Source organism: Heteronotia binoei, chromosome 16 (genome assembly GCF_032191835.1).
Source record: "Heteronotia binoei isolate CCM8104 ecotype False Entrance Well chromosome 16, APGP_CSIRO_Hbin_v1, whole genome shotgun sequence".
NCBI lineage: Eukaryota > Metazoa > Chordata > Lepidosauria > Squamata > Gekkonidae > Heteronotia > Heteronotia binoei.
In genome coordinates this window covers 59,334,475-59,349,485 of record NC_083238.1, presented here as the reverse complement: position 1 = coordinate 59,349,485, position 15,011 = coordinate 59,334,475, and the positions used below count along the sequence as shown (strand labels likewise).

The window sequence follows — 15,011 nt, the reverse complement described above, 5'->3', positions numbered from 1 at the left end:
TTAAAATCTTCTCATTTCCACTTTTTAAAAAGGGCTTTGCGATCTTTGGGTTAAACAGACTCTATTCCACTATAAAGATGTTTTTGTTGAACAAAATTGTGCGGTTCTTCATGTAACTATAATGAGTAGAACAACAGGGTAGAACTTGAATCTCAGGGGTGTCAAACTCATTTGTTATGAGGGCCAGATCCGACATAAATGAGACCTTGTTGGGCTGGGTCACGTATGTCATAAAATGTAGGGTCAGGTAGCACACACACATACACAAAGATTATTTTAAAAACTTAAAAAATACTTAAAACATTGTCATTCTTGCAATATTTTGTTTATTTAACAGTCTCTGATAACCGACCCTTCTTGCTCTGAATTACTGCATCAAAAACTGGAGACAATGTCTGTGCTATAGTAATCTTGAGTGTGCTGTTCAGGTGTGTGGGCCTGATAGAACCCCTCTGGGGGCCTGATTCAGCCCCTGGGCCGCATGTTTGACACCCCTGGTAAGGTTAAAAAAAAAAGACTGTGACCGTTTTGCATATTCCAAGACCAGCACAGTTGGAAACCTGGTGATGGCATTTCTGTTCAGCTTAATATCTTGATGTAAAAGGTAGTGTCACAGAGAAACATTGTGGGTCAAACTGGCCCTGGGTCAGATTAGAATCTTAAAATTTGCTAGGTGTTCAGACTGCAGTGCTAGTTAACCTTGACAGCACATCCCCCCCCCCCCCCCCACATACTAATAAAATACTAGCTGGTTGACAGCCCTACTAGAAATGGTATCTCCTTGTTCACTGGTACCATAATCACTCCAGCAAGACATCTGGAATGCCATTTTTGTTGCTACAGTGGTTCATGTGTTGTACATCAGGATCCAGCAGAATTATGTTCCGTGAGGGCAAGTTGACAGATCTGTCGTTTTGTCTGCCAAATATTAGAGCTCTGTATCTGCATCTGAATTTATAAGCCTATTTCCTAGGTGACGCTTGACCTAGATTCCCACTTGAAGCGTCCAATCTGTTTTCCAAGCAGGAAGAGGATTTTTGTAGATTTTAGGATGCCTGGCTTGTGTATTCCTGGCTGCACATTGGTCTCCAAATGCAGTTCTGATCAATGTTCCCTCTAAGCTGCAGAGTCTTGTGAGCAAAAATTCTACTTTGTGAGCTACTGGTATTAAACTTGTGAGCTCCTGGCAATAAAGTTGTGAGCTGCTGCATAAATTATTGTGCTCTCGTCATCCTTCCTGAGCTAAAACAAAAATGTGTGATCTGGAAGCTAAAAGTCTATGAGCTAGCTCACACTAATGTCAAATGAATGTGCCATGAAGAGTTAAATCATTGCTTGCTCTGAAAACTGAAAGTTGAATGTCAGTCTCACACATTCCTCATATTCTTGTCTTTCCTGTGTCCTCCTTTCCCTGTTAGAGTCTCACCCGTTAGATCCCATGGTTCCCACCTGTTGTTTACTAGTATACCCTATAATATTGGAGGAAGTTCTGGGACTCTCCACATCTGACTCGGACAAGATGTCTGTACCTATTCCCCTGGATCTTACAATAAAAGGAACTTTATAAAGAATAAAGACTTTATTTTGGGGAAGCAAAGGGGGGGATTTGACAGCATACTCAGCTTAGAGCAGGGGTGGGAAACCTCTTGTCCCGAGGGCCGTATATGGCGCTTGATGATATGTACCAAGGAGAACATGCCGAAGGGTGATGGTTGACTTATTTGGGGAAGGGCCAGGGCTTTTTTTGTAGTAGGAACTCCTTTGCATATTATGCTACACCCCCCCCCCCCGATGTAGCCAATCCTCCAAGAGCTTACAGGGCTCTTCTTACATGGCCCACTGTAAGCTCTAATAGGATTGGATACACCAGGGGGTGTGGCCTAATATGCAGAGGAGTTCCCGCTCCCCAAAAAGCCCTAGGAAGGGCTCTGGTTCAGTGGAAGAGGCCCTGATTTGCATGCAGAAGGTTATAGTATTGTGGCTGCAGTGGGAGGGTGTCTGGAGTTCTGGTGCTGCTAGTGGTCTTCCAAATAGTTTTGGACACTGTGTGACCCAGAGTGTTGGACTGGAAGGAGAGCTTCTAGCCCAGAGGAAGAATGTGCCAGTGTGTCATGAATGTTACAGAGGCTGTAAGACTCCAGAGATAAGAAGCATTAAATTACATATTTTGAATTTGATGCATAGTTTTGAGATGCATAGTTTTGAGAACCTCAGTGTAAAGGCTTAAGTTGTTTACAGGTTAGGGTTAGGGTTAGGGTTAGTCTCTGTTGGTAAAGATATTTATCAAAATGGGAAGTATCGAAATTCCGCTGAGAACCTACTTTATGCACATTTGGAGAATTTATATTCATACTATTATTCTTTTTTATAACACATTTTATTTAATTTTCTACACTTATTATTTTTTTATGAAACAAGAAATATATATATATATACACACAACATAGTCCAGCTTAGATTTTACACCTAATAACAGTAAAATAATAAACAAATACATATATTCCTATTACTATGTAAGTTGTGAACTGCGGCATAAATTAGTGTGCTCTGAGTTAAGACAAAAATGTGTGAGCTGGACACTAACAATCTGTGAGCTAGCTCACACTAACTCAGTTTAGAGGGAACACTGCTCTTAAGAGTTGAATATTCTTTACATATTCCTTGTGTACTGGAATTGTACTGGAACTTGGTGGTTTGGTTTATTCTGACCATTGTATTTATTGGCAACAGTGTGAGTGTTACAACAGTTTGATGTTTTTGCTGTATGTATCATTAGCGTTTTGTGTATTTTTTCCTGTGTTTGTGTAATTAAGTACATCATTTTCATTGAACAAGGGAGATATCTGGCGTTTTCTGGTTGCTTATTCTTTCTCATCACACTGACCTGGAATGGCACATGGTAGCCCAGTCTTATCAGATCTCGGAAGCTAAGCAGAATGGACAGAAGTTAGTACTTGAATGGGAGACCTCCAAGGAACTCCAGGGTTGCTACGCAGAGACAGGAAATGGCCAGGCACCTTTGTTCATCTGCTGTCTTGAAAACCCTATAGGATCACCGTCACCATGAGCTGGCAATATTCCCTCTAAGCTGTGGAGTCTTGTGAGCAAAAATTCTACTTTGTGAACTACTGGCATTAAAGTTGTGAAAGGAAAGGTCCCCTGTGCAAGCACCAGTCGTTTCCGACTCTGGGGTGACGTTGCTTTCACAACGTTTTCACGGCAGACTTTTTACGGGGTGGTTTGCCATAGCCTTCCGCAGTCATCTACACTTTCCCCCTAGCAAGCTGGGGACTCATTTTACTGTCCTCAGAAGGATGGAAGGCTGAGTCAACCTTGAGCCAGCTCCCTGAACCGTGTTGTGAGCTACTGCCTAAATTAGTTTGCTGTTGGGCCATTTTTCATGAGCTAAAACAAAAAATGTGTGAGCTGGAGGCAAAAAGCCCTGTGAGCTAGCTCACACTAACTCAGCTTAGAGGGAACACTGGCTGCGAATTGATGGTACTTTCTGTCACCTTTTGTTTGTTCCTTAAGAGGAAATCCTCTGGGGTCCTTTGTGAGAAATAATTTTGCTCTCTTAATCAGGCTTCTGTACTTGACACAGGTGGGCTCGTATTTAATGCTTGCGTTCTGTTTGTTACAGATCTCATAACCGAAACCTCTTCTGCGTGGAGACCAAGATGTCCAGTTCGGCCCGGGACCACCTCCTTTTTGTGCGACGGCGCAACCCCCAGCTACGGTACACTCTGAGTCCGGAGAACCTGCAGAGCTTGTCGTCTCAGGGCACCATGCCGGAGAATGTGAACTTGCAGCGTGCCAACAGCGATACTGACCTTGTTACTTCTGACAGCCGTTCTAGCTTGACAGCAAGCATGTACGAATACACTCTAGGACAGCCACAGAACCTCATCATTTTCTGGGATATAAAAGAAGAAGTGGATCCTACAGACTGGATAGGACTGTATCATATCGGTAAGTGAGGGCTTTGGTTCTCTTCTTTGGCACGCTTGGGTTGGGGCCACTCTTCCCCTAGGGCAGGGGTTGCCAAACTTGCTTTAACATAAGAGCAGCGTAGAATAAATGTCAGTAGTTCGGGAGCTGCAAGACAGGACGGAAGGAAATAGTTGGGGAGAGGGAGAAGTGGAAAGAAAGCAACTTTAAATGCACTCTATTTAGTATATTTTATTTAGTATGTTTCTATTTCGCCCATTCCCCGTAGGGCTCAGTGCAGAGTACAACATATAATGAAGAGAGCCAGTTTGGTGTAGTGGTTAAGTGTGTGGATTCTTATCTGGGAGAACCACGTTTGATTCCCCACTCCTCCACTTGCACCTGCTGGAATGGCCTTAGGTTAGCCATAACTGTCGCAGGAGTTGTCCTTGAAAGGGCAGCTGCTGTGAAAGCCCTCTCAGCCCCACCCACCTCACAGGTCTCTGTGGTGGGGGAGGAAGGTAAAAGAGATTGTGAGCCGCTCTGAGACTCTGAGATTCGGAGTGGAGGACAGGATATAAATCCAATGTCGTCGTCGTCTTTAAAGAGACAGACACTTTCTCCAAGCTGGCCGATGGGGTGGTGGGGACTGGGGACTTAGAGACCCACATAATGCATGTGAAGGAGGCATGAGTGGCTCTTGAACCACAGTTTGGCCACCCCTGCTCTAGGGTTTGGACTGCTGCCAATACATAGAAATCTTCAAGCGAAAATGGTATCTGAGAGGATAGTGGTGCGAGATAGTAATTCTCTGCTGGGCATAGTGGCAATAAAGCATGAAAGAAAGTGTTGCTAATTAACACGAGCTGAGTTTTGTTCTGACCTGATGTCAGTAGGATAAGAGTCTTCAGATTCTGTACTCTTACACATTGTTAAATGCTGTAGGGGTTCGGTCGTTCTGTGGGGGTGACTCTTTCATATAATCTGATTCTTCTTTCAGTAAGTGGTGTAGACTATGTGCACTCTGCCTTAGAGAGCCAGTTTGGTGTCGTGTGGACTCTTATCTGGGAGAACCGGGTTTAATTCCCCACTCCTCCTCTTGCAGCCTCTGGAATGGCGTTGGGTTAGCCATAGCTCTCGCAAGAGTTGTCGTTGAAAGAGCCAGTTTGGTGTAGTGGTTAAGTGCACGGACTCTTATCTGGGAGAACCGGGTTTGATTCCTCACTCCTCCACTTGCATCTGCTGGAATGGCCTTGGGTCAGCCATAGCTCTGGCAGGAGTTGTCCTTGAAAGAGCCAGTTTGGTGTAGTGGTTAAGTGCATGGACTCTTATCTGGGAGAACCGGGTTTGATTCCCCACTCCTCCACTTGCATCTGCTGGAATGGCCTTGGGTCAGCCATAGCTCTGGCAGAGGTTGTCCTTGAAAGGGCAGCTGCTGGGAGAGCCCTCTCAGCCCCACTCACCTCACAGGGTGTCTGTTGTGGGGGGAGAAGATCTAGTAGATTGTAAACCGCTCTGAGTCTCTGATTCAGAGAGAAGGGCGGAGTATAAAGCTGCAATTCTTCTTCTTCTTCTTTCTTCTCTGCTTTATGCATACAAAAGTGCAATTGCTTACGACATCATATGGGAGTTCACCAAAATGAAAAACTTATGACTCAAGGACAGGAGCATCTACCATAGGTGAATTTCTTACAGCCCCTGGGGACATATCTCTTCCAGTCTTTTTTTTTTTAAATCTTGCTTCAGGCATCTAGCTTAGTTGATAGGGTTTGATGTTGAGTGTAACATATTTCTGACTCTTCAGTCTCTCGAAGAGAAATGTTCTTGGAGGTGACCAAAATGACAAAAAAGCCAGTATCTTTTCTGTTATAAGAACATAAGAGAAGCCATGTTGGATCAGGCCAATGGCCCATCCAGTCCAACACTCTGTGACAAACAGTGGCTAAAAAACCCAGGTGCCATCAGGAGGTCCATAAATGGAGCCAGGACGCTAGAAGCCCTCCCACTGTGCCCCCACCCAAGCACCAAGAAGACAGAGCATCACTTCCCCAGTCATAAGAACATAAGAGAAGCCATGTTGGATCAGGCCAATGGCCCATCCAGTCCAACACTTTGTGTCACACAGTGGCCAAAAAACCCAGGTGCCATCCAGAGGTCCATCAGTGGGGCCAGGATACTAGAAGCCCTCCCACTGTGCGCCCTCATGCTCCAAGAATACCGAGCATCACTTGCCCCAGACAGAGTTCCAACAATACATTGTGGCTAATAGCCATTGATGGCCCTCTGCTCCATATGCTGATCCAATCCCCTCTTGAAGCTTATATGGAAGTTTTATGGAAGCTTTAACTTTCCAGGGAATAATAGGAAATGCTGAGCAAGTGACAACAGAGAGTGATGAAAATGTGGAATTATCTGCCAGAGAATGTAGTGATAACCACAGAAAAAAACAGCTTTAAAAGGGATTAGATAGATTCATGCAGGGTAAGTCTATCATTAGCTACTGGCCATGGTGGCTGAGGGGAACCTCCACAAGGCACTAAGCCTCTGAATCCCAGAGGCAACATCAGGGGGAAGGCCTCAGCCTCTCTGCCTTGTTGGCCAACCAGAGGAACTGGTTGGCCTTTGTGTGAGACAGGATGCTGAATTAGGTGGGTCTGATCCAACAGGGCTCTTCTTATGTTCTTAAGAAGGCTTTGGCATCTCTGCTCTGTTGTTGGCCCTCCAGAGCAACTGCTTGGCTGCTGTATGAAACAGGATGCTGGACTAGATGGACCACTGGTCTGATCCAGTTTTTAGGAAGGTCTTGGCCTTTCTGCGCTGTTGCTGGCCCTCCAGAGGAACTGGTTGGCCTCTCTGTGAGACAGGATGCTGGAATCGATGGACTACTGGTCTGATCCAGTGGGGCTCTTCTGATGTTCTTAGGAGGGCCTCAGCCTCTCTGCCCTGTTGTCGGCTCTCCAGAGGAACTGGCTGGCCACTGAGTGAGACAGGAGGCTGGACTAGATGGACCACTGGTCTGATCCAGTTTTTAGGAAGGTCTTGGCCTTTCTGCACTGTTGCTGGCCCTCCAGAGGAACTGGTTGGCCTCTCTGTGAGACAGGATGCTGGAATTGATGGACTACTGGTCTGATCCAGCAGAGCTCTTCTTACGTTCTTAAGAAGACCTTAGCCTCTCTGCTCTGTTGCCAGCCCTCCAGAAGAACTGTGTGAGACAGGATGCTGAACTAGATGGACCACTGGTCTGATCCAGTTTTTAGGAAGGTCTTGACCTTTCTGCGCTGTTGCTGGCCCTCCAGAGGAACTGGTTGGCCTCGGTGTGAGACAGGATGCTGGAATCGATGGACTACTGGTCTGATCCAGTGGGGCTCTTCTGATGTTCTTAACTGTGTTGCCTTTCTTAACATTAGCACAGTTATCTGAGATTGGTTTTTCATGTCCAGTTGTGAGATGATTTTTTCCCCCCAGCAGTTGTTGTTCACAGCATGACTAAGTTACAATGCCATTTTGGGAATGTGGCTGAGCTGGTCTTGTTTCCCTTTAATTGGCCATCTGCTTTGAATGAAGACTTTTGTTACGCTTTTATCTTCGAATCAGCTTGTTTAATTAAAAACCACAAGTTACTTAGCTTTGCATGATATTAGTGCAGAAAGTTCAATTTGCACTTGAGTACTGAAAAGTCTTGGTTTGGATCCTGCGCAAACTTCCCCCTAGCAGAAGGGGCGGGTAACGTTTCACTGGCCACTGCGTGAGACAGGATGCTAGGTGGACTATTGGTCTGATCCAGCCGGTCTCTCCTTATGTTCTTAAATTCCAAGTTAAGATCAGAAGAAGCTTAAACAGGAGCATTAGTGAGATAAGCAGGAGGAGCTGTGCGCATCTTTTAAAATTTAATTTTTTTCTGTGCGACTATCTGTTAAAGTAGATGAGAAATCTCATGGGAGTGAGGGTTTGGAACAGGTTAGCAGGAACAATCTTTGCTGTCTTGCGCAAACTGATATTGAGTGGAAGTCATTGAACCCGGCAGATGGGAGCCAGGGTTGCCAACTACCAGGATGGCAGAGAAATCCAAAGCACAAGGCTTTCCGTGAAAACCAGCCTCTGTACAACCAGCAAACTCACCAAACAATTCAACAATTACAAAATCATATATTAATTCATGAAAGACCATACAATTAGTCCTTAGCAAAATAGGGAACGTGTTCACCAAGAATCAATCCAGTCTTTACAGCAATCATTGCTCAGTTCATTCCAAGGAATCCTGGTGAAATAGTTGTGCAATTGATCAGTGTCTCTCAATAGATGCAGCCAGCAATCCAAAAGGTTGAAAAGAACAAGGTCGTACTGGAACCCTTGTTTCGCACAGGCTTCTTCGAGCTGCAAAAATCCTAAGGTGTGACTTAGAAAACATCGGGGGATTTTGGGGGTGCAGCCTGGAGACTTTGAGGGTGGAACCAGGAGGAAGATTGTGACGAGCACAATTGAACTCCGTAGGGAACTCTGGCCATCACGTTTAAAGGGACTGCATTTTTTAAAAATGTCTTCCATTGGGCATAATGGAGGATGGAGGTACTTTCTTTTGGGGCTCATAGAATTGGACCCCCCCCCCCGGTCCAATCTTTTTGAAACTTGGGGAGGTTTTTGAGGTGAGATACCAGATGCTATGCTGAAAATGTGGTACCTTTAACTCAAAAAAACCCCAGCTTCCCCAGAGCCCCAGTTACTCACAGATCGATTCTCCATTATAGCCTATGGAGATTGGTCTTCATAGGGTATAATGGAGTGCCTAGTGGACCCCCCCTCCCCTTTTCTGATAGCCCTAAAGTGGGGGGAGGGCCTCCAAAGCATAGGATCCTGTGCCCCCAACTGAAGATTGGCAGCCCTATTTGACTCTGGCATTATATGCCCCTGAGTCCCATCCCCAGGTTTTACCACAAAATCTCCAGGAATTTTCCAACCTAGAGTTGGTAACCCTATCCAGGGCCTGGCTGGCAGCACTGAGGTATATTACTAAAATTATTTTGAACTTGTCTTGATGTCTGTGTTGCCTACACCGACTCACAAACCAAGCTGTGTGTGTGTGTCCAGTGCCATCCAGTCACTTTCAACTTGTGGTGACTTTGTCGAATTAATAACCTCTCAAATATCTTCTCGTTGACCTTTAAAAGCGTATGGAAGGATCGCTGTCATCATTGAAACGGCTGCTTTTTGATCAGTTGTGGGAGTTTGTCACAGCTATTAGTGCCGGATTAAATCCTGCGGAGGCCCCTAGACAGTCAAAATCTCAGGGCCCCCCCTCGCAAATTGTCTCAGAGTTGGACTGCCCACCTCACTGCCTGAGGCCCTCCACTGCAGCCTGCAGGTACCTTCTAGAAAGCCCCTTTGACGAAGCTGTGGGGGAGAGGCAGAGAGAGGCAAACTTGGCGACACCGCCAGCAGCAGCCACACCAGGCAAGTTCGGCAAAGAGCAGCTCAGTTGCTGGCTGCATGTGCAGTCTGGGAGGGCTTCTAGCGGGGGGAGGGGAAACCGGGGGGGGGGGAGCCAGCCCAGGGTCCCTAAAGGCATGGGGGCCCATAGGCAGTGCCTACTTGGCCTAATTGTTAATCCGGCCCTGACAGCTATACCGCATCAAAGGTGACGAGTGTGACCCAGTGTATTCCTTGAAATAGTTTTAGGGCCGACCCTTGTAGAAAAAACAGGAGTGTGATACCTTGCGCCAGTTGAGATGAGTTGAGACTTTGGGAGCTCTACTGAAGAGAACTGGAAATTCAGGATCAGCTTTTTGCTAATAGGCTAGAAGGTCAATCTCGCAATGAAGAAATTCTGCTTTCATTATGAACCCCCTTTTCATTTTATGTATTCTTTTTTCTAAAGGCGAACTAGAATGATGTTTATAATGTATAGAATGGTGTTCAAAAGTAAATTAGGTGGACAAGAAGTAGGAAATTAGGTGGACAAGGACTAGAAAACTTTGTTTTCTGATTATGTGGGGCTTCCTGCAGTCAGCAGGATGGAGAGCAGCGTTTGAAAAATTGTTCTTTTTAACTATTTGAAGGGCTGTCGGATGAGGGCAGGGAGCTGTTCCTGTTGACAGCAGAGGAGAGGAGTCACTGTGTTGTTGTTGTTGTTGTATTGCCTATCCCTGGGCGATGTGCAATCTCCTTAAAACAGCAAAAAGATAAAACCAGTTAAAACATTAACAGAACCTTTTAACAATCAGGTGGCAAACAATAAATAGTCCCAATTCCAGCTGCCAGCTTCCATTCACAGACAAGAAGACTGTAGCAGAAACAGATCGGTGAAAAATCACTAACACAAAAATTTACTAACGCAATACTCGGTATAGAGTATCCAACACAATGTCTCATCAGTGGAGAAATCGCCGTTGATGAGACATTGCGCAGGATACTCTGTAGAGAAAAATAATTGAAAGCCTGTGGTCTGTTCGACTTACCCCTCCTCGATGAAGATGGGGACTCATTGAAACGTGCAGAAATACGCTGACTTTCCAAGTTTGAGGGTCTCTTGGAACGTCTACTCATATTCTGAACACATTTAAAGAACTTCTCAAATTTTGCACTCACGCTTTGTCATTGTTAAAAACGATGTAAAGCTTTCAGCGAGTTAAAACTTTGCATGCATGAGCTTACTTGACCTTGATGAATTGTTGTGATTGAACTATACGTATGAACGGCGTGGTTAATAGTATTGAAATTTAACAGTATTGAGTACTGACAGATTTAACAGTATTGAGGGGAGGGATGGTGGCTCAGTGGCAGAGCATTTGCTTTGTAAGCAGAAGGTCCCAGGTTCAGCAGAAGGTCCAGGTAAGCAGAAGGTCCCCGGCATCTCCAACTAAAAAGGGTCCAGGCATGTAGGCGTGAAAAACAGCTGGAGAGCCACTGCCAGTCTGAGTAGACAATACTGACTTGGATGGACCCAGGAGGGTCTGATTCTGTAGAAGGCAGCTTTATATGTTCATATATATGAGAATTGAAACCCATTCTAAAGTGGGGCGGTGGCTTAGTGGTAGAGCATCTGCTTGGTAAGCAGAAGGTCCCAGGCTCAATCTCCAGCATCTCCAACTAAAAAGGGTCCAGGCAAGGAGGTGTGAAAAACCTTAGCTTGAGACCCTGGAGAGCCGCTGTCAGTCTGAGCAGACAAGACTGACGTTGATGGACCCAAGGAGGTCTGATGCAGTAGAAGGCAGCTTCATATGTTCATGGGGAGGGATGGTGGCTCAGTGATGGAGCATCTGCCTGGTAAGCAGAAGGTCCCAGGTTCAATCCCCGGCATCTCCAACTAAAAAAGGTCCAGGCAAGTTGGCATGAAAAACCTCAGCTTGAGACATTGGAGAGCCGCTGCCTGTCTGAGTAGACAATACTGACTTTGATGGACCGAGGGTCTGATTCAGTAGAAGGCAGCATCATATATGTTCATATATACTGCGTAGCAATTTTTCACGGATTTGCTTCTGCTATGCTATGAGCTTAGATTCACAGGCGGTGGGGAGGGGAGTGGGTGGGAAGAGGGCAGGTAGATGTAAGTAGCAGAGTGGGAGGGTGCAAGCCAGCCAGTTGGAACCTGCCACCGTCCTCATCCAAAGGCCTGGCAGAACATCTCTGGCTTAAATGAAGGGTGGGAAGGTACCGGCTGGATATTAGGAAAAACTTTTTGACAGTATGAGTTGTTCAACAGTAGAATTGGCTACTTAGGAAGGTGGTGAACAGTGGGACAAACACATGTTGGGGATGCTCTAAGCCAGGGTTATCAAACTCGTTTGTTATGAGGGCTGGAGACCCTGCCGGGCCATGTGTGTTCCTATTTAAGATTAGGTAGCAGAGATATAAACTTTATAAAGAGCACAGACAAATGCAATTATTAGTATTATTTTTTTAAAAAAACTTAAAACATGCTTAAAACATTAGCACTTGTTGGTTTTAAAGGTGCTTTCTTTGTATTTTTCCCATGGATCCAGGAAACTGGGCAAAGGAGGCTCTGGCTCTTTTCTTCCTTCCCCAGGGACTGGTGAGGGAGGAGCCTCAGCCAATAGATGGAAGAGAGGCTTGGCCCAGTAGCTCTGCTGTGTGATTGAGAGAGCCTGGAAAAACAAGCGCTGCCTCCCTCCCTTTCTCCCCAAGAGAGGAGCCTCAGCCAATGGAGAAAACAAAGATTTTGCTCTGTAGCTCCTGTGCAATTGAGCAAGCCTGGCAAAGCAAGCTGTGATGCAGAAGGAAGCAAGGGAGAGGGAGAAGGAAGCAGATGACAGCCAGTTGCTTGGGGGCCTGATAGGAGCCCTCCGGGGGCCTGATTGGGCCCCCAGGCCGCATGTTTGACACCCCTGCCCTAGACTAATGCTACATTGAGCGGGGGGTTGGACTAGATGGCATATCTCTTCCCTTCCAATTCTGGAATTCTGGGATTCTAAGAAGCTTCATTTATCTGAGCACCAGTTGCGTTGATAGGAGAAGATTTCCGAATGCTCTTCTAGATACAGTTGACGTTCTGGCCCTGCCTAGAGCTCATAAAATGAAAAGAGAAAGGGAAGCAATAGGCAATAAATGTGCGTGCTTTTCAGCATCTTGAGGCGTCAACAAAGACAGAATCTGCTGCAGGCTATGTGCATTCCACAGTGACCTAGAACTCCTTTTTACCTTTGAGATTCCAACTAACCCCATAATAGAGAGTAGCACAGAGTCCCTGAAGTGCACTGCCTCTTGGCGGTTTGGGTGGGGGAATTCTACATACTACAGCAAGGTCAAAGGTGAAACTAGATAATCCAGGGGGGCAGGACTTAGTCAGACACTGAATTCTAGCCATAGAAAAGAGTAAAAATCCAGCAGCACCTTAAAGACTAACAAAAAATTGTGGTGGAATAGAAGCTTTCACGAGTCACTGCTCACATCTTCAGTTACCTCAAGAGCAATTAATTGGGCCTTTTTGGGGGGGAAGGGGGGGAGGGCTAGCCTGTGTCATGAACATATGTTTTTATATTTGGTGGTTGTGATATTATTATCTAAGTTCAGTGAACAAGAAGATGATGATATTGGATTTATATCCCACCCTCCACTCTGAAGAGTCTCAGAGCGGCTCACAATCTCCTTTACCTTCCTCCCCCACAACAGACACCCTGTGAGGTGGGTGGGGCTGGAGAGGGCTCTCACAGCAGCTGCCCTTTCAAGGACAACCTCTGCCAGAGCTGTGGCCGACCCAAGGCCATGCTAGCAGCTACAAGTGAAGGAGTGGGGAATCAAACCCGGCTCTCCCAGATAAGAGAGCTATTGCTGACCCAAGGCCATTCCAGCAGTTGCAAGTGGAGGAGTGGGGAACCAAACCCGATTCTCCTAGATAAGAGTCCACGCACTTAACCACTATACCAAACTGTCTCTTTCAAGGACAACTCCTACAAGAGCTATGGCTGACCCAAGGCCATGCTAGCAGGTGCAAGTGGAGGAGTGGGGAATCAAACCCGGTTCTCCCAGATAAGAGTCCGCACACTTAACCACTACACCAAACTGGCTCTCCTATGTCCAGTATTCTCCCCCCGCCCCCCGCAGTGTATTTTATTTTGTAATCTTGGCTAAAGTACTATCTGTGTTAAGGAGTAAAAAAAATATCAAATAGTAATCAAATTCAATTCCGCCCCCCCTTCTGAATGAAAAGCTGCTGCAGATGGAAAGAAAAATAGGTCAGGAGATGGATGAAATGCTGTTTAAGTGCCCTTCGATGCTGTTCGCAGAATATCAAATTCCGTTATGGATCAGTCAGTTCTGTCTGTCTGGATGGAATATAATCAGGAAGGGGAAGTTAGGTTCCGCAGCCAGTGTAACTTATCAGCCGTTGGCCCCAGCTCTCAGAATATAGACCCGGCATTCAGACTTCCGAACCCTGGTAAAAGGACTGTATTAAAAATGTAAAATTCCTGGGAAGCAGCCAAATGTCCTTTACCGGTGGGACCATGTGGCGGGTAGTGAGACGCCTTTCTAAAACAATTTGCTTGTCTTTTGTTAAATCAGTGTTAATTCTGTTTATAATCTGACATTGTTAGGTGTGGAATAGAAACTGGGAAAGTTGGGATTTCACCTGTGGTTGTTGGGTGATAGATGGTGGTGGCAGGCTTCCCAACTCTGAGTTGGGAAATTCAGGACTTTATTTTTGTAGCAGGAACTCCTTTGCATATTAGGCCACACACCCCTGATGTAGCCAACCCTCCAAGAGCTTACAGTAGGCCTGTAAGAGCCCTGTAAGCTCTAGGAGGATTGGCTACATCAGGGGGTGTGGCCTAATATTAGGGCTGCCAAGCCCCCGGTTTGGGCAGGGGTTCCCCCTCCCGGGAGGTTCCCAACCCTTCGGCCCACAGTGGGCTGGCAGGGGGAACCTCCTCCAACGTCGCCAGTGGGTTGATGTGACCTGTGAGTGATGCCATTGCGCAGTGAGCAGCAGGAGGCTAAGGGCAGAAGGTTGTCCCCGAAGTGGATAACCCAGCCGCCCTCATCCACGTGGGTGGTGTCATTGGGCAGCTTTGATTGTGTTCAGGGCATTTTTTGTAGCAGGAACTCCTTTGCATATTAGGCCGCACACCCCTCATGTAGCCAGTCCTCCAGGAGCTTACAGTAGGCCCTGTAAGAAGTAGAAGAATAGCAGATTTATACCCCGCCCTTCTCTCTGAATCAGAGACTCAGAGCGGCTTACAATCTACTTTATCTTCCCCCCCACAACAGACACCCTGTGAGGTGGGTGGGGCTGAGAGGGCTCTCACAGCAGCTGCCCTTTCAAGGACAACCTCTACCAGAGCTATGGCTGACCTGAGGCCATTCCAGCAGCTGCAAGTGGAGGAAGAAGAATAAGACTGTAGATTTATACCTCACCTTTCTCTCTGAATCAGAGTCTCAGAGCAGCTCACAATCTCCTTCAGCTTCTTCCCCCACAACAGACACCCTGTGAGATGGGTGGGGCTGAGAGGGCTCTCACAGCAGCTGCCCTTTCAAGGACAACCTCTGCCAGAGCTATGGCTGACCCAAGGCCATTCCAGCAGCTGCAAGTGGAGGAGTGGGGAATCAAACCCAGTTCTCCCAGATAAAAGTTC

General features: G+C 46.4%; 1 protein-coding gene across 1 annotated transcript in view; it reads left to right on the top strand.

The window, feature by feature from the left end:
- HECW2 (HECT, C2 and WW domain containing E3 ubiquitin protein ligase 2) overlaps positions 1-15,011 on the top strand; it is a 300,474-nt gene that overhangs the window by 94,620 nt on the left and 190,843 nt on the right. Inside the window, exon 2 of the mRNA XM_060256888.1 lies at positions 3,641-3,969. Coding sequence (XP_060112871.1) covers positions 3,678-3,969 — 292 coding nt within the window. The 5' untranslated portion in view covers positions 3,641-3,677. The remainder of the gene's footprint in view (positions 1-3,640; positions 3,970-15,011) is intronic.